General features: G+C 52.0%; 2 protein-coding genes across 7 annotated transcripts; one reads left to right on the plus strand and one right to left on the minus strand.

Annotated features, from left to right (window-relative positions):
- LOC122383019 (F-box only protein 28-like) lies at positions 1-26,191 on the minus strand. 6 transcript variants are annotated; one of them, XM_043369066.1, is made up of 10 exons: positions 26,165-26,191; positions 24,699-24,801; positions 22,931-23,028; positions 13,932-14,206; positions 5,932-6,033; positions 4,828-4,974; positions 4,336-4,516; positions 3,854-4,001; positions 2,685-2,841; positions 1-1,068 (listed from the first exon to the last, which is right to left on the minus strand). In XM_043369066.1, the coding sequence occupies exons 4-10, from the start codon at positions 14,181-14,183 to the stop codon at positions 685-687; spliced, it is 1,371 nt and encodes a 456-aa protein (XP_043225001.1). In that variant the 5' UTR covers positions 14,184-14,206; positions 22,931-23,028; positions 24,699-24,801; positions 26,165-26,191; the 3' UTR covers positions 1-684. The 6 variants fall into 6 exon arrangements, with proteins under 6 accessions (XP_043225001.1, XP_043225003.1, XP_043225002.1 ...); XM_043369068.1 differs by lacking the exons at positions 22,931-23,028; positions 24,699-24,801; positions 26,165-26,191 and adding exons at positions 16,092-16,208; positions 19,275-19,424; XM_043369067.1 differs by lacking the exons at positions 22,931-23,028; positions 24,699-24,801; positions 26,165-26,191 and adding exons at positions 16,092-17,675; positions 18,004-18,184.
- LOC122383020 (translation initiation factor IF-2-like) lies at positions 6,648-8,372 on the plus strand. Its single transcript, XM_043369072.1, has 2 exons — positions 6,648-6,897; positions 7,158-8,372. Exons 1-2 carry the CDS (start codon positions 6,874-6,876, stop codon positions 7,785-7,787), a joined length of 654 nt encoding a protein of 217 aa, XP_043225007.1. The 5' UTR covers positions 6,648-6,873; the 3' UTR covers positions 7,788-8,372.
- Positions 26,192-26,348: the final 157 nt, after the last annotated feature.

Raw genomic sequence — 26,348 nt, forward strand, 5'->3', positions numbered from 1 at the left:
TGCGCGAGGCGACCTCGTTTATTGCGGCCCCTCGGCCCACCAACCTATGAGATGAGTCGGATGCAGCGAGCCGCACCGGCTGCGCCTTGTACAGCGGCGGGCGGGCCGGGACCGGTCCCCCCAACATCGCGAGACATTGTCTGCCTCCGCCCTCCCCACCCCGCCGCCCACACTACACACGGCGACCAACGCCGTCCCACAACAATACATTGCCGTCACTGACACGAGCGGATGACTCAGATTTGCAGCGCGTCCCTCGCGCGCCCTAGCACGTTGTGCACGAGCCACACGCCGGTCTCATGCACGGTCCTCTGTCTGACCACTTGCGCCGCAGCGACGCCCTCGATCCAGAACCTAGCGCTTCCTAAGTGACATTAAAGTACAAGACTAGTCGAGCTCTAACTAAATGACGCTGCGGTGAGGCGGTCAGGGTCGCAAGGCGGACACACGCAACGATTAAAAACGGGTGCCGCGTCGGCCGGCCGGCCGCGCGCGGGCGGGCGGGCGGGCCGAGGTGCGCGGCCGCTGTGCCGCCCGGCGGCGGCGCTCCGTTACGTCAGGTCCCGGTCGTGTCCATCGGCGGCGCGGGCGAGCCCGCCGCCCCGAAACTGGTGAGGTGAGTGTTGATTTCGATCGTTTGTACCTTTGGGAAAAATGATACGCCGACGCACGCACGCTGGGAGGCTAGTTTTTCACCCGCTTCCGCGGTTTCCATGCACGAGGTGCGGCGGCGGCGGCGGCCATGGAGCGGCGCGAGTCGTCACTGTCGACGATGCGCCGTTTGCTGCGCGTCTCGATCTTGCTCTCGGCTCCCTCCTCTGCCTCCGAGTCGTCCGTGTGCCGCTGCTCGTCGGCCGCCGGAGCCGGCACGGGCGCCTCCCAGCGCTGCGGAGACTTGATCGGCACGTCGGCGATCAGCTCCAGCGCGGCGGCGCCCGGCGACGGCGGCAGGCCGGGGCCCTCGAGCGCCGGCTCCAGGGCGGCCGCGGCAGCCGCGCAGCACTCGGAGCCCGGCGCCGCCGACCGGGAGCGCCAGTACTGCAGCTCCGTCTTGCACTCATTCAGCTCCTGGCGGACAGGCGGGCACGGACGGCCGCCGCCAGTCAGCTCCGAACGGGGGGAATACATGCACGCCGTGGCTTCAAAATACTAATAATTTACGTTTTGGAATACACAGGTGCCGAAGGCCGTACTTCATTCCCGTATGCGATCCCCGAGAATTAAAAAGACAGATAGGCTAAGAAGCCCTAAACTGGATAAAAGCTTCCTCATGAAAGCAATGACATACGCATGATTCCGATCCATAACAAAAAATCGCGGCACCCCATATTATCCTCAACGCTTCCGAGAACAGCAGCTGAAGAGCTGTTTTAGTGTTTCCCGTGCCACACCACAATCATCCCAGCCTCTCTTCCAACACACGGTGAGCGCCGGGGCCCGGGACAGCCCACCGCTCTGACACGTCTCAAACAGGAATCCGGACAGGGGTACGGGCGGCACCGGGCGGTTGCCGCGGCCGCTCAGTACAGCTCCGTCCGGCCCCGTCAGGCGGCACGGTACGACACGGCAAACAATCGGCCGGCATGGGCGGCCGGGGAGCGATGGGGTCGCTGCCGCCGCCGGGACCCAGCCGGCACCGGCGGCCAGCACCGGTCGGGGACCGATATGCTGCGTATGACCGCACACAGAGACGTCGGAGTGTGGGGAGGCAGGAGACGCCCCCCGAGAGGTCATAGATGCCGGGGGAGGGTCGGGGCGGAGCGGAGAGACTGGGGATGGACTCAGACCGGCGGCAGCCCATTCAGACACTGGAATATCATGACGGCGGCTGCTCACAGCATGATTTGGTTTCCGTGACAATACAACCCGCTGACAACGCAGCTGTCAGGGCGCGGACTGGCGCTGTCGTGAAAAGCGCTGAGCTCTATGGCATTAACCAGGCTGAAGTGCATTACATCCGTGGGTGTATAAGACAAAAATGGCATCAAAGGTGTATTGAAGGCACGCCTACCGCAGCTACGCAGCGTACCACCTTGGTACCCCACCCGTAAGGTGTGATCAAAGGGAGCATTAATGTAATAAATGAGACATCAGAGACTAGAGAGCGATTAATAAGGTCGCTAGAAGCGAAACGCCCAGGATTTCCCTGAAGATCATCGATCTCATTCATCAAACTCAATAACTATCATGTAAAAAAGGCAAAAAAAAAAAATAACGATACAATGAGCGAAGATAAGAAAAGAATGGTCCGAGACGACGGTTCCCGTCTACCATCCATTCAATCGCGAAACAAATAATTTCCTTCTGAGACAAATCGCTAACAATAGCCTCAGTTGTCCACCAACAAGCACAGCTTAGAAGTCTCTTTGACAATGTGTCGGACCCTGTGGCCATATGTCTCGCGGGAGAATACCCAATGTCCGTCTTTCCACTGCCGCCGTCCAAAAAATGCCCTGTGTGTTCCGGGAATCGCTCCGGATACAGATGGTTGGAAACAGGATAACAATCCCATCGGAAAGGAGTTGAAAGGTCGGGGCGGCCACCTTCTACTGCCCGGTAACATTACACCATTCCCCATCTGAACAGCCATTATTCAGGCAACCACTCTATCTCACGGCCAAACGTGACGACTGTCCCCTCTACCGACCCGGTTGACTTTCCGCCGGCCTGCCGGGCGGACTGACCTGCAGAATGGTGGTCATTTTGCGCGCGCTCTCGTCGAACTTTTTGTCGTGGTCCTCGAGACGCGCCTTGTAGTCTTCAATGATGCGCGCCTGCTCGTCGACCCGAGTCTTGTAGCCACGCATCTCCTTCTTCACGGTCGTCAACTGGGCCGTACTCCTGCCGACGCCAGAGACATCTGTTAGTGGCGATCCGAAACAGTAGTGTGGATTTTCGCCAGAAGGTGGGTCAATAGGTAGTCCGCAAACGCGACAGAAATGTACCAGCTACAAAGGACAAATGTCAGTTCTTCCAGCCCACAGCTTGCAAATGACTACGTTAACCCTATTCCTGGCGGGGGGGGGGGGGCCTCAGGAGCCCCCCCCCTGAGGTTTTTTGGTTATATCTCCCAAACGCTTTGAGCTAGGAAGCTCAAATTTTCTGACTTTTTCTCAAAGGCTTTTACGCAACATTTCTGAAAATTTTGAGTTGATCTGACCTCAGGTCAGGTCACCAGAGGCGGTTTGGCGACCCTACCTCAGAAAAGTTTGCAATCACGCCAGAGCTAGAGTTTTTGACCGATCAATTTCTTCTCTTCAGGCTTTAGTTAGGGTACCAGTATGTGCAATTTTTATATCTCAGAATTTTCATATCTGTGACCTGAGGTCAGGCCAGACTCGTGACCTTTACATTGCAAGCCTATGGGAAAATATTGAAACGCCTCCTGCTTCGTGTAAACGAGTCAAAACCACCCAGTTCTTTCAGTATTATGGAAGATTATCTCATCGGTGATGATCCTGGTGCCGCTAATTGACAGGGGCACCGGCAAAGGTCATCTGAGGTCATGTGACGTCATAAATCGTTTTTTCTGTCAATAAATCACGACATGATGGTGCTAAAGACTTGTAAGTGGTACCAAACTGCTCGCCTGGTCAAGGCGCGTCGTTTGGTATGCAGCATGACCATACCCCACAACCTCATTGATGAATGACCTGACCTTGACCTCGCTGCGATGTGTAGTTTTTGAGATCTGAAGGGGGGGGCCGAATCGGCCCCCCCCCCCGCCAGTTTCTTGTCCCGGCGGAGCCCGCCAGGAATAGGGTACAGCACGAAATTTCTCTCAAGTCGCAAATCATTTACTGCTAGGCTCCAACACACTACCACAAATGACACTCGGGGTGAGCGGTCGTACTTTTTCAGCTGTTTGCTGAGTTTGCCGATTTTCTTTTTGAGCACGGCGTTGCCCATGAAGTCGTCGTCCTCGTCCCAGACGTCCCAGTCTCCTCCGACGCTGCTGTCCACCACCGACGAGGCGGAGGTCGAGCCGGGACCCGGCGAGCCTGTACATGGGGGAGGTAGGGTAAGAAGCGGTATATACGGAGACGGACCGAAGCTAGCGTGCCGCAGGGGAGATGCAGGCCAGACATGGTACATGCAGAGTCGAGCCATGGGACAGGCGAGCCTACCAAGGAGAGAAAGGACCCTCTAGTTCCTTAGAGAAGCTGCCAATTACCACCTCCCTGTTGCAAGTAAATGCAGTTAGACTGCCATTGTCCACCAACTTCTCTCCCATCTTTCTCTCTCCGTCCCCTCCCTCAGTGGGACAGCTGCGGTGACCGCCATTGTCAGTCTCTCCGCAGTTCCTCAGACTATATATCCCCCTCCCACACTCACTGGGATAGCTGAAGCGCTCCTCTGGTCCGAACGAGAGCAGGTCGGGCAGTCGGCGCTCGATGTGCTCCTTGAAGTACTCGCTGGCCATGGTGCTGAGGTCGGACAGCTCGTCCGTGATGCGGATCGTCAGCCGGTTCTGCGACTTCAGCTGGCCCATCACCTGGATCACCTCGTCCAGGATCTGACCACAGACACAGACGGAGAGAGATTGTGGGTTGGGAGACAGAGAAATGTCCGCAGAAGATAGCAGATATCGTCAATGAATATGGACGAGATTTGCCGAGAAAAAAATGCCGAGAAAAAATACTATATCCAGAAATTGACAAAGTGGAGTGACGTTCTTAAAGCCTTCGTCACCTTTGCAATTTAACAGTCTTCCGCGCATGATAATAGCAACAAAACCACCACCCACAACTAATCTACCAAGTCCACCGGCCACTGACACCATCTAATCATCCGGAAGCACGCCTTTCACTCTCCCAGGCGTGTTACCTCGCCGGCGAAGAAGCAGATGTGTTTGCGCTCCATGTGCTTGCCGAACGTCATCTGCAGCAGCGTCAGCCGCATGTTCAGCGTCTCAATGATGTCGCAGTGGGTCACCAGAGGATGTCGCCTCCGCAGTGACTCCCTCCGGGGCATCTGGAGACCGGGCGGGGAGGCGGGTTAGACACCGGGAAGGGGCGTGAAGCTGCACGATATTTAATGAGACTTAGTCATTTCACAGGGCAGTAAAGTATGTAGGATCGCATGTAAGAACAATGCAGAAGTGGCAAGGGATAGTTCGGGGCGAAACTGGTGTGCTATGTCGGTAAGAGTAGATCGAGCAGCGATGCATCTACGTAGATTGAATTCCGAGAACTCCGTCTGACGGTAAATTAGGCGTAGTGTATGTACGACCCATGACGGGCGGCTGGGAACGATCAGCTGTACCGTACTGAGCGGTCACGTCACCGATATATCACAAACAGAGGGCTGTTGTCCCCAGTCGATGTTACTGACAGGTCCCCATCGTGTCCGAGCAGTAATCAATCAGCGATCGTGACGACGAATCAGGGCAGAGATAGTGAAAACAACATGGTCATTCTTCTACCTAGTCATGACGACCCGGAGAGGTGACATAAGCATGACTGGGGTAAGGTTCGGGCGGGGAGACGACGCCGAGACAAAGACTAGGGCAGGGGTCAGGGGCGGGAAAGGACTGAGCTCAGTGCTGGGGCTGGGTGCGGTCAGGGCGCCTGAGATAAGGGCTAGTCGGGGACAGACAGGTCACAGCTCCCCGGCGGGCCCACAGCAGCCGGGGGGCCGTCCTGTCTGGCCCGTCCTGTGCCGTGTCGCCCGAGCACCATGACGAGGGCACGGCAAATAAACAGGGCCGCGGTGGCTGCAAAACAGGCACCCCGCTGCACCGGCTCTGGAAATCTCCCGGTCGACGGCACCTTCCGACAGACCGGCCGGCAGCTCCGGTCGCGCGCTTCACCGTCATAGCGGGGATTCTTTATATTACTCGTATTGGAAAAGTAAGTGCTACGCAAGCTTCAGCATTCACCAGCTGGCCTACTTCTATCATATGATATCAGCGGGCATTGCGCAACTTACCTGAGCCTTGATTGCATGAAAACGCTGCAGAGTTTGATTTTGAAGCAGATGAAATGTTTTTGTGAGTGAATTGCCAGCTACAGAGTTGAACTTTTGACACACCTGAAAAAGACGTTTATGTTAGCAACGCTTGGAAGAGTCAAAACGTGCGGGTAAGACTAGGTAGGACTTTTAGACGGAAACACAAATGAACCGGAAATACAGCGTACACAAAGAACTTCTTCATCTTGAAACACGGCGAGAAAATAATCATTACTTTCATTACAAGGTCACAAAGTCCTCTAGAGTATTGATAACTAGTTGGTCGACCGGCCACCCAATAAACTGAAATCATTTGCGGAACTTTTGTCGATAACAGCGGCAGGCTGCGAAGTGCAGAGGCTGCAGAGTACCAGCTCTGTGCCGTGCATACTCGGACATTTCCCAGAACCCCAATGTCACCTAATCACCTACTGCCAGGCGCAGCATCACCCGAAAAAAGTCGACACCAACGCAGCGCCAACGTTTTCCGATAACACGGCGATTAATCACGAACATATTGCTATATTCTGATAGTGTGGCATTCACAAGCCAACAACGCCCAATAAAATGGTCACGTGAAGACTATATTTGGAACTGGCGCATGATTTCAGAGTAGCCACGACAGTTCATGCACGTTTTTAGCAGCTGGTCTGTGTCAAAAATTCAACGCAGTCCATTTCTTGCCAACCCCGAGAGCCCGAGAGTTGCCCGAGTTGCCCGAGAGCAAGGCCCTACCGAGAGTTGCCCGAGAGAAGAAACCAAGCAAGATCCCCGCTTACATCAACCCATCCGCATTATTCCGTCGGCGATATTCGGGTCCTTTGATATCGATCGGCCGTCTGCGTTGTCTGCCGATAGTTGCCAGCCCTACCCGATCCGGTCCTGCAGACTGGCCGGCCGCCGACCGGTCCAACCGGGCATATGTCCAAAGTAAACATGACAAAGGTAGGCTTTCAGTCAGAGAACCGTATTGTTGCTGCATTGATCGCTCTGTGTTGCAACATATTGTGGTTAAATTTTGATGCAGTTTATAGGCATGTAGTCATGTGAGGAAAATGTGACCAATTTTCCGTTCTCATGCACGTCATGGACGAAACCAAGTGTAAATCAAATGTCCATGACTGGCGCATGAGCTCAACTCTATGCCGGCCGATCCCGCGCCCGACTGAGTGTGATTGCTGACCGCCCTCCGTGTCCGTCCCCAGGCCCGGCCGCCGGAGCCGCGGCTGCCTCCGCTGAGTATGTCGGGCCTGTACCGGGCGCTGGACTACGAGTACCGGCACCCGGCCACCCTGCACCCGGTGATACCGCAGGAGCGGCGACCGGCGCCCACCGGCCACTCGTGTCAGCCGGCGGTGCTCGACCAGCGCCGGCGGGCGGCCCAGCTGCAGCGCTTCCTCGGGGAGGCCGCCGCCGGTCCGGCGCCCACAGCCGTCCCCGGGTCGGCCGGCGCCGGCGCCGAGCCCGGCTCCGAGCGCGGCGTGGGCTGCGCGGGCCGGCCGGCGGCACCGGCGCCGGCGCCGTCCCGTCTGGACCGCCTGGCGGCGGCGGTGCGCGAGAGCCGCCGCCAGCCGCGCGTGGAGGGCGCCGACCTGGACCAGGCGCTGGCCGGCCGGCACCCGCTGCACGAGACGGCGCGCCGGCTGCTGCAGCGCGTCAAAGAGGACAACGAGCTGCTGCAGCTGCCGGCCGGGCGGCGCGCCGGCTCGTCGGGCGCCGGGTCGGCCGGCCGGTCCCTGGCCGCCGGCGGCCGGCGCGGCCACCTCACCTCCGCCAGGGTCGGAGGCGACGAGCGGGAGCGGCGCAAACGCATGTTCTCCATACTCTACCAGTGATGGTCAAAGAAGACCGGGGTCAAGCAGAAGACTGGAGAGGGAGGACCCAGCAGCGAGGGCTGGGGCGAATAGGGCGTCAGGAGACCGAACTGATACAAGCAACGATACGACCCGAATCCAACAACTCACGGGATCACGACCACCAAAGACGAGTTTTCCACCCAAGAATGAAAAACAAAATATATTATTGTCATAACACACATGTGTGTTACACCAATGAAGCCTTCAATGTCCATCCTTTGACGGACCAATGCACGGTCACCGCAGAATGCGATGGTTGTCTGTTGGGAATATCTCGCAATCTGCAGTGCAGCCCAACGATCCTTTCGTAGATGAGCACCCATTAAGGTCAAGCCAGTGGCTCTGCTTCGATCGTGCATTCTCACGCGAGGTAGATCCGGGTGTATGTGACAGAGGGTGTACGTCGTACGACCGGCATGGGCAGATAGTCGACGGTTCATAAGCGGAACGGCCTATCAATGCCCGGCGCGGAATCGATGTGTGCGATCAGCGTATCAGATAATCCACCCATCCAATGGTTCGGTATTCTTCGGTCTAGTAAATCTATCAAGTTGGTGCCTGGCATTGGTGTATTAAGCGCTGTTTCTGTGAACTGAACTCTGCATGCTATTTCGACGTTTAAGACCAGTACCAAGTTAATTTTGTCAACTGCGAAGATGGTTCATATTTGGAGTGGAAAATATTGCTCACAACTTCCATGAATAGGTGACCAGTCTTAAGTGCAGGTTAATGTACCAATGACCATGCTGTTGTACCTCAGCGCTGCACGTCGGCTCCCGGGTTCCCAGAAGGGAATATCGTGTGCAGCACCGCACAACACCGGTCATGTCACGGGCAGTACGACTAATTACATCAGGGCACGGGTTACACGTCGAGCTGATCCGCAGGACTGACTCTCAGTCGCACAGACAAATACAAACAGCAAACCGGGAACATAGGATTATCCAAAAGCCCAGGCTGGGATTGGCTTGGCAACAAGTCTAGCTTTGCGGGGAAAGGGATACATAATAACGGTAACTCGACGTCAGATTAGTGATGCAAGTTCTAAGCTGCGGGTCCCCCGACCGGCTTTACTCAAAGCCCGGACAAGCCTCTGTAGTGACGGCTCAGCAAGTGGGACGGGAGAAGCTATGACGAGGCGACTGTGAAGGGGTAGCCCGCCGAGCTCGATAATGTGTTCAATGTGAATATGGGACCAGACAAAAAGATAGCACTGACCTGAAGTAAGACCTTCACTCTGGGAATTTTACGTCCTTTATATGAAAAAGTAACACCCACGTCAATTTGTGCATGGTCAGTCAATTTTTGCAATGGAGTTCAGATGGGTACCCCATTATGTGGAATTTCCCTTATACCAGCAGTAAGCAGCTATCCATTCCGATGTTTGAGAGCTGCCTCCGCGGCTCCCCGCCCCGGTCCGGGCCGGGCCCACCCCACCGCTCGGCCGGTCCGGGCCGGGCCGGAGCCGTTACTCGGCACACTGCAGGCAGGAGAGGCGGCACGGTCCACCAGCGCCGCCGGCGCCGCCGCTCGTGAGCTGAGCGCCCGGTGAAACTGGACCGGCCGGCCGTCCGCGGCCGCCCGTCCGCCCCACCCTCCCTCACCCGGCCCGGCCAGCCACGCAGCCGTGATGCAAATCAACCGGCCGCATCCCCGCCGAGACCGACACCACACGGCGTCCTATTTCTAGCGTGTGCTCCGACCGATCACGCTTCAGGTGTTGGCTGATTGAACAATGAACAGCACGTGGGCGAGGCATTTGTGTCGCAATATTTCAGTGAATCAGGGGGATAGGGTGTCTGACAATCGAGACAGGTGTCAACTGCCAGACGCTGAGTAAGTCGGAAAACAAGCCAGAAGGCTTGACTGCTCACTAGCTGGCCTGAGGAGTGAGTGACCTTATTGCTGTGGTGCATGACGCTTCCAGGCTTGGCAGCCTGTAACCAAACGATGAAAAAGTCCTGAAGTGTCACCTTACACAGCCTAACGGGACCCACGCATACTGCAGCGCGCACGCACAACGAGCGTGTTTCCATGCGCACCGAGGCATGCCATAGGAAATCTGACGCAGTCTGGTTTCGTTGACAGCTCAGCGCGGGTTGACAGCCTGGTTTCGTTGATAGGCCGAAGCCATGCTGGTTCATTCAGCGCGTGGGAGGGGCGCCACATCACCCTCGACGCCCACCGATAATGATAAGGCAGGATCGCCTCCGATTCCGGCAGCGGTAGTCGCGGGGCTTCCATACGAGATGTGACCACATGGACTCGGGGCGTATTGCTGCTGTGCAGTATACATACTTCGGTGTTTTGATTCTTATCTCACTGCGTCATATAACCTTGTGGATTTCAATAAGATGTAGTACAGACAAATCCGATAATGTTAAAAAACATTGAACGATGCTTGCAGTGTACGAATAGAAATGAGGCATTGAGAAGCCGAGAAAAGGCAAAAAACCTTTAACCTTGTCAGACAAAAGCAATACGTAGCAAACGACCATTCGGACGATTTCGTCAGTCGAACGGACGTCCGGCCGACTCGGTGCCGGAGGGGGGGGGGAGGGGTCACATCAAAGCCGGGATCGGTCCGACTGACTGGACGGCAGCGGAGAGGAGCGCACAGCTCACACCGGGGACCGCCGAGCCGCCGAGCCGCGGAGGCCGCCGCGCCGGGCGCTCCGGGAAGTGGGGACGATGCCAAGCGTCCGGCCAAGGACGGGCCGCGGCACACGGTCGGGCCGGCCGACCGGCCCCAAACGGCCAGTCCTTGCCACCGGCCAGCACGACAACAAAGCAGTGCTCGGAGGTAATTATCCGGGGCAGCAGGGCGGCAAAAACGGCGCAGGGAATTCCACCAGGTCGATCGCCTAGAAACATCGGAAAATAGGAGTGGAGAAATACGGCATCAGCCGTGGTAAAGCTGAGCGTTTATCATCTAAAGTTGGGAGCCGTAAGATCGTCAAAATTTTCAGCTTTTCTCTCACAGTGAGCATCAGATTTGTTTGTTTGTTTATTGGGGGCTTTAGGGTGCGCCGACTGCAAAGGTCACTTTGCGCCCATAGTGAGCATCAGACAGTAATCGATAAAATGCAAACAAAAATGGTGGACTGTAGCATGAGAAGTGAACGGAAAACATGCATCAAATGAGACATTCTGTGACCTCACCTTCTGAATAGGCAATAGCGTATTGTTCTTGGGGCTTAAACTCCGATTGTGACTGTATGCATCCCCATAGTGAGCAACCCCGGCTCAGCAGCCTCTAACCGGGCCCCGGCCAGTGTCGAACGGCGAGGCTTGACCCTGTCCGACTGACGGGGGCAGCGCACCGGTGACGGCGGAGCAGGCGGCGCAGACGGCCCGTCGGTGCAGCCCTTCAGGTTCAGAGCGGCGTGATACGACCCGTCAGTTCCTCCCGTCAATACGGAGCAGCAGACGGCCGTCCGTACGGAGCGGCACAGACCGGCGTGACACGGCACGTTAGTACGGCCCGGTATGACACGGCTCCTGTACGGACCGAAACAGTACAGTACAGACGGCACGGCTGGTCCGGTCAGCACAGACCGGCGCCGACAGGCCGTCAGTACGGACCGTCCGTACGGACTAGCCCTTCAGTACGGAGCGGCGCAGACGGCCCGTCAGTACGAATCGGCGTGACACGGCCGCCGCGTGGGCGTCCCTGCAGCTCCGTCTGCAGAGCAGAGCGGCGCGCTGCACACCAATGGAGGAAAACAGCCTCCCTCCCCACCCCTCCAGCCCGACTATCGCCCAATCAGCCTCCCATGCAACGCTCTGCGGCGAGACGCATGCGGGTCAGACTGAGAACGATCGGGCCAGGCGTCCCAGACGGTCCCTCTGGACCGGGGCCGGCCGTGCGGGCTGCGGAAAACTCCGTGGCTGTAGTGACCAGACAGCGTGTTCCAGCTTGTGACAGGGCGGCGTGCACGAGCTTGCACATCCTAGTCTGAGCTCAGTGTTTGGGCTGGGTCGGCGAGGATAAGCTAATACGGGGTACACGGGACCACGGGTCATAGACCTCACTAAGATCACGGAGCATAGACCGAATACCCTCAAATTATCGACTTCAGTGCAGGCAACTAACTCAACTTCGAACTAAAGATCAAGGAACGTGAATCACGTAGTACCATGATCCACAGATTTAAGCGAGATCACGGACCACAGACAACGGATCACGAGTCGCGGACCGCGGACCGCGGACCACGTTTGGTGAAAGGGCCCGGCCCGGGTAACCGTGCCGGTCACGGCGCCCCTCCGGTACCCCGTCATCAGCGGGCCAAATGTCAGCGCAGGTGACAGCACCGCTCGGGCTCGGCACGTGGAGTGTGGCGACCGAGCGGCGCCACCGACCGCTCACCAGCGATATCGACACCGGGCCGCGGCGGTCCCCGAGACTGGGGTACACACCGGGATAGACAGCCCACAGGGGCGCAGTGACGGGAATGCAGCGATACCGACCCGCCGATAGAGCCGTGGACGTAAAACAAACAGCAATAAAGCCATCGCTGCGGAACACGGCAAACGAATCCTTTGAAAGTTATATCTGAAAAATTCCACCACAGCTTAATTGAAATCTATGAAGACAAAAGCAATAAGCCAGGTAATCGGTTGCGTGCAAAGATAACGAGTGTCAGGCAACAGACAGGTGAAACTCGCACAGTTCCGGCGTCACTTCCGGTCGTCGATGGCCACCCGCACGCAGCGGGCACTTAACTCGGCAGGAGCACATAGTTCCAGCCCACCAAACGGACCCTGGTCGGCGCGGCTTGGTGCATTTGCCATGAGGCCCGGCCGACTGAATGTTCAATGTCCGGCCGCTCCGGCCGAGGCGGCCACCCAGTCGGACTAATGTGACCCACGACCGCGCGTGCCACCGGCTCAAGGGCCACTTTCATAACGCAGGATCGATAGGCGACCAAACGGTGCGACCCGAGCTGTACAAAAACACTCCACTAGACAACTCGAGCCAATGAGCTCGGAGCTCCGCTTGCGGCGCGGAAAAAGCCGCCTCAGACGTGGCTTTGTCTCCCACAGGATAGAATGAAATTAGACCGGGACCTGTCGATAGTGCCGGCCGCGGGGGCGGGGGCCGGCCACAGGGTGCGTGTTCGCGGCTCCGTGACTGTGCGCGGCGCACGGTGCCTGGCCCGGCCGGCAGAGCGAGGGAGCGAGGAGGGCAGAGGGGAGGGGCCGGCGACAGCCGTACGTGCACCGTGCAGCGGCACCGACCGGCCTCAAGGCCGGCATATCGGGCGGACCGCGCGGCGCGCGCGTCCCACCCGCGGCGTCCTCCGTCCCGCTGAGCGGGTAGTTCGCACAGGGGACAGCAGCGACAGCCAGCGGTTCTACATAACATAACCGACTCTGCATAGAACGAGCTCCAACGGACCTCCATAGGTTGTCTAAACAGGCCACTTTTAAACGGGGACAGCTCAACAATCACTTCTACTTAGATCATCTCGTAACGGACTCGCCAACTATGTAACGGCGGGCACACACATCACAGGCCTACAGCTGCTCTACATTGGCTACCTCCGCACCTTAAACCTCTACACAGGCCCAAAGCAGCTCGGATAGGCACTTCAGCTAGCCTGCATACAATATTTATACCTGATTTCAATGGGGAATCCCAACTGAGCAGCTCAGCTAAGGAGAGGACCCCACATTGGCGAGGAGACGTTAGAGACCGGCGGCCAGCGAAGCGGAGTGGATCGGACGGCCGGCGCCCAGTCACGGCCTGGCTGATTGGCTTACGGCCGGCTCTCCCGTGATGTCACGATTTATAACCGACTGCAGGATACGGGCCGGCTCTGCGGGCTCACGGCCGGCCCACGCAAATACCTCGCGGACAGGGAGGGCGCCAGCGCGCCCAGCCCGATACACTTGAACCTCTGCTTTGGAGAAGAATGGCATGGACTGATTACAAAATTCGCCAAACCAGAAAACCGAAAAAAGAAGAAAAAAACTAAGTTTCATACAAATTCAACCGCTTCACTTGAAAACGGTTTCAAACAATATGTTAACATAAAGAAACATGAATTATCCTCAAAGCGTCCCACCTCCGTTTCCAGCCCCCATGAGCCTCCCTCCTCACGCCCAAGAGCCACTTACGATGCGCAGTCGGGACACCTCGCCGAAGGTTAGCATGGAGAATATCTTCTCCAGTACCTCGACGGGCAGGTCGAGCAGATGGAAGGGCACGGCGCGTTTGGGCGGCAGCGGCTTCTGGAAGAGGTGGGCGCGCCCGCTCGGCGCCGGCTGCGAGGGCCCGCTCTCCTCGGAGGAGCACTCGTAGCAGTCGTCCTGTTTGTCCTTGCCCAGCGGGCACGAGCCGCCGGCGTGCGACAGTCGGGTCAGCACCATGGTGGCGGCGCCTCACTGCACGCCTGCCGGCACAGACAGGGGGTCAGTAAGCGGTCAAAAGTCAGAGGCCAGCATTTAGAGGTCAGTGGTAAGGGTAACAGACAGACTAAGACAGTGTGTGTCACAGACACTGACCCCCAGTCAGAATCAGATCAGTAGTCAGGGTCACAGTCAAATCCAGAAGCCAGAAGCAAGGTCATAGACAGACCCTCCTCTCTCCAGTCAGAATCAGTGGATCAGTAGTCTGGATCAGGGTCAGGGTCACAGACAAACCCAGCAGTCAGACTGGGAGTCAGTGGCAGAGTCTGTCTGCAGTCAGAATCGGGGTCACAGCCCAGAATCAGCTGTCAGAATGAGGAAGAAAGGGTCACAATATCAATGGAAAAGGGGTAGAATATAAATATTTTGGGCCTTGGATGCTGAGCAGGATGAAAGATGATGAGGTGAGATGAGATGAGAAAGAGAGGGAGAGAGAGGGAGAAAGGGAGAGGAGAGAGGAGGGCGAGGACGAGGGAGAGTGATAGAATAGAGAAAAAGAGAGAGGGAGAGGGAGGGAGAGAGAGAGAGAGAGAGAGAGAGAGAGAGAGAGAGAGAGAGAGAGAGAGAGAGAGAGAGAGAGAGAGAGAGAGAGAGAGAGAGAGAGAGAGAGAGAGAGAGAGAGAGAGAGAAGGGAAGTCAAGGAGAAAGAAAGCGAGGATAGAGGAGAGCAGGGAAGAAGAGAGATGGAGGAATAAAGGAATAGAGATAAAAAAGAGAGAGGGAAAGACAAATGGAAAGGGGGAGAGTATCTTAGAGTGAGTGAAAAAGTGAATTTTTGAGTGTGAGAAAGGAGCAAGAGTGTGAAAAAGTGTGAGAGAGAAGAAGCCAAGAGTGAGTGAGTGAGTGAGTGAGTGAGTGAGTGAGTGAGTGAGTGAGTGAGTGAGTGAGTGAGTGAGTGGGTGAGTGAGTGGGTGAGTGAGTGAGTAAGTGAATGGGTTAATGTGGATGTGAAAAAGAAAAGAGGAGAGAGGGAGAGAGGAGGGGAGGGAGGGAGAAACAGAGAGAGAGAGAGAGGGGGGAGAGAGAGAGAAGAGAGAGAGAGAGAGAGAGAGAGAGAGAGAGAGAGAGAGAGAGAGAGAGAGAGAGAGAGAGAGAGAGAGAGAGAGAGAGAGAGAGAGAGAGAGAGAGAGAGAGAGAGAGAGAGAGAGAGAGAGAGAGAGAGAAAGAGAGTGAGAGCAGAAAGAGAGAGGCAATAGAATGAAAGAGAAGGAAAGAAACAGAGAGCATGTTTGCCAGAGAGGGAAACTGACAGAGGAGATGAAGAAATGGGAACTGAGAGAGAGAGAGGGAGAGAAAGAGGAAGAAGGGGTAGAGATGGTGTGAGGAGGAAAGGAAAAAAGGAGGAAATGAGGGACAAAGAAATGGAGTGAGAAAGGGAGATTGAGATGGTGAGTAAAAGAGAATGGAAAGAGAGAGCTAGAACACACCTGAAGGAGAGAAAGGAGTGAGAAGTAAGAATCAGCAAAGGGGAGATAGGATGGGGTTGATAGGAGGGAGATGAGTGGATAGGGTATTGGAAGGAAGAACAAAAAGAAACCTTTCAGTTAACTGTACAGGACCCACCTTCAAACATCAAGGATAGCAGATATCTAAAAAAAAACAAAACGTTGCATTGTCACAATATTTTGCACTTTCAACACCTACTTAGGATCAAAGCAATGAACACAAGAATCAAGTGAGATCAAGGACTAGCATTTGATCTTTATGACAATGCACTGCAGTTATAATGAATTTTGTCTGAATCTTAGCTGCAGGTGGGCATGAAGCATAGAAATGAAGTACTGTTCAGAGAAGCAATCCTGAAATCAGGTTTAGGTTTAGGAGACAGTGGAAGTGAAAATACCTGGACCATTGGAAACCAGACCTGACCTGAGAGGAAAGAAAGATCCTTTGTGATATATTTTACTTGATCTTGTTACCCACACCTAGTTGTCCACAGAGCAGTGAGGTAGAATATGCACATTTTTGTACTCCTACCATCAGTTCCTGCCAGCAAAGCAAGCAAGGTTTCAGTGGAAGGAGTTGCACCTCTAAATTCCAGGTATTCTTTATGTATGTACTGAATGCTAGTTTGCTGAACAGTGTCTCAAGGAGCAAATTACATACAAAATCAACATTTTACACATCTTTACCACTTGCATTATCACCAACACAGGATATTCTTTAGAGTACCTGCGCAGTGCAGCCGTTATCATTTGTGACTATTTAGTGGCAGAAAGAGCAGCAATAATGAAAACTGACAAATAAGCTATTAAAAATGTAAAAATGCACTAAGGATAGCAATGGAAATGTGGAAAATAGAAAGCAAGATGTAGGTTTTTTTGCAGCTTTCCTTGAATTGAAAAAAAAAATGTTGTAAAAGGTCTAAACCCAGGTGAAAAAATCTTACAAGATTGTCAGGCATTATTATGCAAGACAATCTTGCAAGAAATTGGCCCACTTTCTTGTAAGATATTGTGTATGAATCTTGCATGTCTTGTACAAGATTCTTGTAAATCTTTTACAAGAATCTTGCACATCTTATACAAGATTCTTATAAATCTTGTGCAAGAATCTTGCAAGTCTGGTAAAAGATTCTTGTAAATCTTTTACAAGAATCTTGCACTTCTTATACAAGATTCTTATAAATCTTGTGCAAGAATCTTGCAAGTCTGGTGCAAGATTCTTGCAAATCTTTTACAAGAATCTTGCACATCTTATACAAGATTCTAATAAATCTTGTGCAAGAATCTTGCAAGTCTGGTGCAAGATTCTTGCAAATCTTTTACAAGAATCTTGCACATCTTATACAAGATTCTTATAAAGAATCTTGCTGGTCTGGTACAAGATTCTTGCATGTCTTGCACAAGGCTCTTGCAAGAGTCTTGTAAGACTTTACGTGTACTGTATAAGAATCTTGCAGGAGTCTTGTACAAGACTCTTGCATGTCTTGTACAAAGCTTTTGCTAGAGTCTTACCAGACTGTCGCAAGAGTATTGTACAAGACTTCAACAAGTTTTGTACCAGACTCTTGCAAACCTTCTACAAGGCTTGCTAAGACTCTGACAAATCTTCAGCAAGACTTGGAAGTCTTATCGAAGACTTGCAAGCCTTGTGCAAGACTTCCAGACACATCGTTGCCCTAAGATATTGTTTCGATTGTATTCATGTCGAGACCCATGTGTACGAAATCCGCAAAGTGAAATGGATAATATGCCAGCGTAAACGTCAAAATCAATATATATTCATAAAAAATGTATAGCTGAGAATGCACATATGAACAGCCCTTTACTTTTCGAGTCATCCACACGTCACAGTCACATCACACCATCACACCGTTGACGTCACGTCATGTCACGATTGTCGAGGCCGACGTTCCGTCTGCATCCAGCTATACTCGTACACATCTTGAGCGAGGATGTCGCCCGTCGAGCCTTGCATCGCATATTATTGGTGAGCCGAGATTCTCGAATGCTGAAATGAAATGCCATTATATAATCAGGTAATATCCAAAGCCAGATGTGAAAAGGTGAGCCAGTACCTCTCAGTCAAAAACTAGAATTGATGGGGCTCATTTTCGATTAAAGATAATTCAGCATATCATAGCTATCATCCTCACGTATCTACTATCCCTGGGCCCAGTTTCACCGTATGACGTTACCGTCAGCACTATTCCCTTTGTGGCATGCACAAGAATGACAGGCGATCAGCTATTTTTGAGTGAACGTTTCGGGGCTTTTTCTGTAATGCTGAAAATATTGAGAATATTGTTACACAGCAATACAGCATGGCAGAACCTTACCTTTAGGTCGGAAGAGGAGACGGCAGACGACACCAACACCGCACGGCACACACTCGACACCCCCGTCAGCCGTCCGCACATCGCGAGCGGGCAGTGAATGGGACGGATGGAATGCGGCGGAGGGGGGCGCGCGCGACGCGCGCTCCCCTCTCCGGCGTCTCCGGCCTTCGCCCCAGGCGAGGATCGGGACTGGGAGGGGACGCCCGCCGCCGACCGTACGGTCTCTAAAACGGTCAGTGGTCGCTAAATTCCAGTCGGTACAGTCTCCAAAGATCACCACTGCGCACAAATGCACGCTCAAGTCCCCGAATAATACAATACAGTAATGCGTCAAATTAAGCTGAGAATGTTATGAAGGGATTTGGGAGTTATGAAGTGAATCGATTCTTTTATAGGGATCAATTCACAATTCGTAATTCCCTATATATCGGGACAATGTTGACAACAACATTCGAATGTTGATGTCCCGCCAGTTCTAATAATGAGATGTGACGTCCTGAGGACTAGGTGAATAAATCCCGGTAGGTTGCAGATTGAGAAGAAATGTCCAGTCCAACTTATCAACGCACCGGGGCGAGGCATTTCTCCCAATCCCAAGGTACTCCTCATACTTTAGTATGAGGCTTATCAATGGTCATGACCGATCAGCGAGCTGTAAAAAAATCTTACAAGTATGAAGTAACCAACAGACTTGCCAGAATCTTGCAAGAAAGATTCTTGCAAGGAAACCACCGCATTCTTACAAGACTCTTGCAAGATTGGGACAGTCTTGTACAAGATTCCCTAGGTCTTGCAAGACTGTCCTCAGAATCATATAAGATCTTGCAAGATCGAGAAGATTCTTGCAAGATCTTGTAAGATTTTTTCACCTGGGAAGCACTGGTTTCTTTCCATGTTAAAATTGTTAATGATAAAATTACCAAACATTATGTTCATCTAATATTTAAGATATAAAATAAGGGTTTGAACTCATGTTTTACCTGCTTTATCTCTTATTTTTATCACTAAATGCATTTCAAATTGAGATCAAATTGAGATAGCTTTTTGGCATGCATCTTGCAAAAAAGTGCATATTCTTAGAACTCAATAGCATCTGAAACCATTATTTAACCGAAAATGGCAATTAGATGTAGTTTTTCTGGTTTTTACCTTGTAAAACACAAAAGCAGCAATAACCTTGCGGTTTCAGGCCACTGGAAGAATGGAAGAGCAACAGACTTCCAATCCAATCATATTGCTCAAATGTCTCCAATTTTAAAAGAATAACTTACCAATGCCTTGAAATTACAAAACAATAGTCATAGATGTGAAGTATGGAAGATGAGCTCTTGTGAGATTGGATGAAAATCACGCACGACACATCACGAACTGCGCCATCCTGCGTTTACGCTGCAGGCATTTCACTCGCGCTGCTGGCACCGTTCGCGTTGTTCGCTGGCTGTATTTGGCCACCCCCCCTGTGAAGTCTGTTGGACTCGTCCGAAATAATCGGTTTTCTGTTTTCTTTTTCCTTTGAGATTTTTAGTCAAACGTGCATGTAATTGCTTCGTAAATTTAAGAGGAATTTCCTCGAATCTTTTTACAAATGCACTCGACTGAATTATTGCACCGAGGCCGTTTCAGCTCGACCTCAACGAGCACTTTCACACGAAGTCGCCGGGCGCGGGGTTCAAGCCGAGCGGTATCGGCAATCATACGCCTGGTGACAAATACATGCAGATAACATTTTTCCCCATTTTCGATGTAGGAAGACATGCTGCCTAAATATTTCGGTTTTTAATTCGAGAAAGCCACTGCCCGCCGCTGTGGGCCCGTATCAAAGTGGCTCGCCGGAGCGTAACCTTGGAATTTGTAAATGGATAATTGACGGTATCCGCCCAAAGCACATATCCCACCAGTCTGTCCCGGATCCTATCGCTCCTCGTGTTGGCCGTAAAAAATCCTCCCTTTGCGCCCGTTTCCCCGTGGCACCGAAGACCGAGCTCCGGTGTCTCAGACTCCCCGAGCCACGAGAGTAGCCCGCAACCCGTTGAAGAACGGCTGGCCCCGAAAAAAGGAACTTTTTCTTATGTCACAGAAACGTGAAACGTTAGATGAGTGAAACGATCGTTTAGCTTTCCCGAGATGGCACACATTATGTTCCACAACCACGCCTCCCTCCTATCACGTTCTCGGATACAGCCTTGCAGAGTCCTGAGACCGCAGACGAATGTCTACCCCGCCCCGGCAAAAGCGACAAGAGACAGCTGCTACGGCTGGCTGGGCGTGAGGATGGTGTCAAACAGAGAGCAGTCCTAACACAGTCATTTGCCCAATGACTCTTCAGTCAGTCAGTTCTACGCCTCTTTTCAACCGTGCGATTGGACGCACTCGCAATTTCAACGAACACATTCGCTCGCACACAACGCTGCGATTCGTGCACACCTAGGACATCACTTCGCTGATGGGGAAAAATGACACAAACGATACACACAACGCAACAACTAATGGTAAAAATGTATTATCCGTCTAACGACCACGTTGGTCAAGAGTTCTGTCGAGGTTCGTTGAGCTGTGACATCGATATCATCAGAGTTAGGCATGTGACTGCTGGGATTCCCTTGTAGGTATGCTGAGTTCATGCAACTTAGAGCGAACAATCCATACTACAAACAATTATATTGGACGGTAAAAAGGGTCTAGTTCCCTCTACGTTCATTGCGAACCAGCCCAAGACGTAGTATCAATCACACACGGCTGCGTAACAGACGGACACCAATTCTCTCTGCATTCAGATCGGTGGCAGCGAGGTACGCTAAATCAGTATCCAAAGAGCAATTCACTCCCAATATCATGTTTCCCATCACATTCACGAGCAAAATAAACGGTTATATTCTCCCACTAGCTCCACACGTCTGTACTCCTGAGACCTCAGCGGCGGTCGGGGCGGCTCTGGCGCTCCTCGCGGCGACCCCCGGACACGGTCAGCCTTTCAGGGTCGCCGGTCATCCGCCGGAGCGGCCTGGGTCACCGCAGAGGTCCCAGGGGACAGGGTGGCGGGCTGGCACCCCGCCGGACAGACACAGCGCCGCAGCAGCCCTCAGTAGAGGAGTGTAGCGGCTACCGCGGCACGGAAACAGCACGACACAGGCTGCGGGACGTTGATAAAAGGCAAAATTCATCGTTGAACCATTTGTGTGAAATGAGCAGAAAACGATATCTTCGCTTAGTCCCTTCACATGCCGTTTTGGCCGAAAATACAAAGATCAAGAGCTGTAAAGACTATCAGCAAAAACGGTTGTCAGAACTAAGAAGACACAAGAATTATTATACACTGACATCTTATCTGAATGGTGTCCAAATGACGTGTACAATTTCATGACAAAGGAGCCGCCGATCCGTAAATATCAGACCGACGAACGTATGCCGCATCCGTGGCCGTTCACCGTTCCCTGTACCGCTCCGTGCCGCGGTGGACCTGCAGATGTCAGTGCGGCCGCCTCGCTCCAGAGGGCGGCTCGGGCGCCGCTCCGTCCCAGCTCGGGCGGCTAGACGATGACGCAGGATGCCGGCTGCATCTTCTCCACCTGGCGCGGCGCGGCGCCGTCCGACACCTCCTTCACCACCGTCACCACCTCCTTGAAGTCGGGGAACGACATGGTCTGCAGCTTGGAGTGCACCACCTGGTCGTTCACCTTGACCTCAAACGACGCTGCCGGCGAAAGGTGGAAACAGAAGTCAGAGTTTGCTAAGGGCAGTTCCTCAGGTAGAATCAAATTACAGAAGAGTACCGTTTTATGAGTAATTTGTTTTGTCAAAAAGGTGGTCAAAATCGTAGCTCTACGATCATTTTCGCCGGCTTAAAAACCGATGCCGGGAAACCGATCTCTGGCTATTTACCTGCCCTAAGAGGTCACAGGTTCACATGAAAAAGCAAAATAAAATGACTATGACCAGAATAAAAAGCCAGCACTAAAATGACTGAGTCGAATCCGTAAGAAAATATCTACATAGCCTCTACCATGCATCACCTTGCAAGAACTCGACCTTGGACCCAGAGAACCTTATTTAGTCGATATGGCATACAAATTAACACTTATTATCGAGATTGCAACACCAAGACATACGTTGGAAGGCATGAAATCCCACTCAAATCAAAACGATTAGGATGAATGTAAAACACTGGCAAATTTCGGCTTTCGGCACGTCTAGATATATTCACGAAAGCCTTAGGGAGTTGCATAAGCTCCCCTGTGTCGGGGAGAGTTAAGGTATCATCATTCGACGTTTATGACCTTGGATCACATTTTTCAGGTCACGATTTATGAAGACACAGCCATGTTGGAAAAGGCGGACCTGCGGAAAAATGGACATTATAGAGAGCGGTAAATCTGAAATACGCGTTTCCATCAAATAATCATCTAATTCTGGAAACCATAGAACAAAGCACAACATTACACATAATAAGGTGATCGTAGTTGACGGAAACGTGCATGCGTCTATTACCAACGCTTTTAGAGGGTCATGCAAATATCTATACAACGAAAACTTGTAGCCATGCGTTTGGTCACTTCAAGACTGACTTTTCTGACATCAACTATCCGAAAGCCTATCAGTGAGATGCCTGTTCAACCCCCCAATCCGGGCGCCCTGTCCGTATCTTTTCTCTGTCCCGGGCGCGGTCTGCCGTTCAGCCCCCACCCTCCAACCTAGGTGTGCACCGTCTCTCCGCCCACCACCCTCCTCTACACCGATCACCCACGCCAGCGGCCACTCACATCGTCTGCCGACGAATCCCTCCACCTCGGCTCCGGGCACATTGCTCTGGATGAGCTCCTGCAGCTCGCGGAACCGCGGCCCGTACCCTCATCCGCCGCTGCAACAGGACACGGCCGGCCGGCCCGGTCAGCCACTAGCTACTCACAGCACACGCGGCTGGCAGACTTACTCTGGCGACCGACGAAGCCGTCGACGGCAGCGCCGGGAACGCTGGACCCGATCAGGGCCTGCAGCTCCCGGAACTGCGGCTCGTACCCTCACCCGCCGCTGGAACGGCCGCCGCGGCGTCAGCAGCGCGCACGGCAGACACGGCGAGAGGGGAACACGGGACGCGGTGGTGGGAGAACAAGACACAAAGAACCAATGGCACGGGGCATTCTAGGAAGTGTCCGGGGAGATTTTGGTTAGCTATACGTGGCTAGGCTGCCCGGATAATATGACACAAAATCGACATAAAATTGGAATCACTACACCTGCCACACAGGCACGGCATTCTCAGGTAGCTACGCTACCCTTAGTTCCTTTGTTCCGACAACCGGCCTGCGCTCTCAGCCTGAACGTACAGTCTACGCCATCATCGTAAACATTAGCCATCCCACATTCGTTCAACCAGCTGTGTCCACATCACGCACCACATATGCACACGCAGAGGAAGCCTGGCATTGGACGATGGGCGGCGGGCGGCGGGAGGGATGTGGGAGGGATAGCGGGGATCGGGGTAGGATCACGACACCGGCCATGTGTGTTATAAGGTACCACAGTGAACCACAGAACACAGCTGGGGTAGCCAGAGGCAGCACTTGTCATAATAAAACACAAATGCCCTGGATTGGGGCGATCGGCGGAAAACGCCACTCACGGCGCTAAACCGCGCCTTTTGAGAGAACCATACAGTTAAAAGCAGTGACGGTGGTGATCGGTCAGCTTTACGTTTATTGCTATGTTATAAACCAAGTGACAAGTACGATATTAATAACGAGAGACAAAGAATTTGAAGAAGTGAATTGCATGAGTGTTACATAATATCAATAATACACAGATGAGTAGGAGCTGAGGACACTTTGGCCCTTGCCCCCGCGGAGTATGCATAATCACGCATCATCCACGGATCAGTCGGGTTTGAAAGTCAAGTCGACCCGTCAGCAGTTACAATGTAAACACCGTTCTGATCCACCGATAAAGCACGAACTCCGGACCGGCGTATTTTGCAGCTCTCCTTTGTGCCCGCTCTAGATCCGCCGGACATTGCACTAGCTCAGCAAAGCGGGAATATTCCTCTCCGGGATACCGGCGAGTCAGCACAATCGCCCGCGGAATCGGAGCCGTATAGCGAACCCTGGGGCGGCCGGAGCTGTGCCGACGGCGGCCACACAGCGGAAAGGACGGATTTCAGACCGATTAGCAACGATCTCTGCTCAGTACCAAACATTTGTGTAAATAAACAGCACGCCTGTTGAGTGAGACAGGCCGTGCCTGCGCAGGACTAGGTTTCACGTCTATTATTTTTCCGACCACTGGGAAATTGCCAACCAGACTAGTGTAGGCAGGGCTGAGGGACTCACACTGCTTAGCTCAGGCTCTGTTTTTTTTCAAGCATTTCATTGAAATCATCTTAGTCAAGCTTAAACATAGTAAAATCGTCATTGACAAAGTAAAATTTGCACAGCACCCAAAACCATCAAAATGTGACCAAAGCTCAAGCAATCTTTTACAAATAGACCCATTCTTACAAAATATATATATTTCAGGGAAATCTATTAACACAAACATTGGCCCCCAGTGTGCCTTTAACTCAATTCCAAATTAAGATTGATTAAAGGGAAAATCTATCTTAGGATTACTGGACTAATTGGTGGGTCTGGCATATGTTTGACTTACAATGAAAACAAGCACAGGCTAAGTAATTGATGAACAACAGAAACATGCATCTAACTCACCAGTATTCAATGACAACTTTGGCTGAGCCCATGATTCTTCTCAATACACTTGCCAGTGTGACAGAAACACACTGTGTCTTCACTTGGTTCAAGGTGCAGTGAGCTAAAACAAAGCAGAAAGAAACATACAACGAAACAAGTCAGAAAGCAGACATATGCACAAATGTGTGCTGGGTCTCATCATTTTGGATTCTGAGCAAACTACAGAACAGGATCTATGAGTCCATTAAATGTCACATGAAAAATTGTGCTGACTCAATGATTTCACAGCATCTAGCAACCAACCAGGAACCAGGATCTAGGACTTGCAGAGATCTTACAGGTAACTTAGATAGGTACATATACCATGAAATCATGATCTAAGATGATTCTTTGTCAATTATTGATATCAAAACTGTGATTGGTAGAGCAATGACCTTGAATCCTTGAACATGACCATTTCAAATTTCTTGTGTGTTCTGTAAGGGATGACTGCTACTGGGCATCCTGCCTTACTAGGGTAAGAGGGACACCATGTACACTGCACTAATACCAGCCGGACCAGAAGAAAAATTGACTGCAATGGTCAATTTTAGCCTGAGGCCACTTAGGAATATGGCTAGCCACACAAAAATCTTATGTGAAAAGTAATGAGGCAGCCTAACTAGTAACTACTGTTTATTCATGCCCAGTACTTATGGTGTTAACCAATACCATACCTATTTTTCTTCAAATGGTTGGTGAGACTTCTGGTGTGGGCAGCTTTTAAGTGAATAAAAGTCAGATATGTGTAGAATGTAGTTAAATGTAGTTAAAGGATGTAGGTTGTAGGCTTTAGGCTGGTAGGTTGCAGGTTGGTAGGTTCAATGTTGTAGGTCAGTAAGTAAGGTTAGGTCAGGTTAATTTTTATCTTTACCATACTTAATCTTCACATTTACCCAAAAATGTAACCAGCCACTTCTCTACTAGTTACATGGCATCTGATCTATATGACCTGATTGTATGGCATCTGAACATCTGATTATATGGCCTCTGATATATCAGATCATATCACAATGTTTCATGTTCTGATTATGATAAGTAGCTTTATACCTATTAATTCACATTCATATATCCAATGACGAAGGCACTATGTGGCTGAAACGTCTCGTATCTATTTTAGAACCGTTTAATTGTTGTCATTCGCTTGAGTATATACAATGACACATAGCTCTGAATGTCTCTCTGATCAGAGGGAAACTTATTATTTGAATAAATCAATCCCAATCACATTCATGTTTCATTGAAAACAATTTCACAAAAGAGTGGCCATGGGTCCGTCAAAGGGTTGAAAGGCAGTCAACAAAAATCATCAATAATTTTGGTTTTGAAACATGCCTTTTCCTCAACAAAAATCATCAATAATTTTGGTTTCGAAACATGCCTTTTCCTCAAAACAACCACTTGAACTCAAAGAATATTGATCCACATACGAAACACTCACCTACCACTTTTCCTTGTGTCTTGTGATGAAATGGCAATAAATATCTTCGACTCGACTGTAACTTAACTTTACTGCTGTTCAACGTTATCTTGGTATTCTGTCGCTTTCTGCTGCAAAATATTTGACCAATCAAAATCCTGGCAAGCAGGAGTTTTCAATTCAACGACAAATAGTTTCAGAGTGGGAAA

Source organism: Amphibalanus amphitrite, unplaced genomic scaffold (genome assembly GCF_019059575.1).
Source record: "Amphibalanus amphitrite isolate SeventyFive unplaced genomic scaffold, NRLGWU_Aamphi_draft 000153F_arrow, whole genome shotgun sequence".
Classification (NCBI taxonomy): Eukaryota; Metazoa; Arthropoda; class Thecostraca; order Balanomorpha; family Balanidae; genus Amphibalanus; species Amphibalanus amphitrite.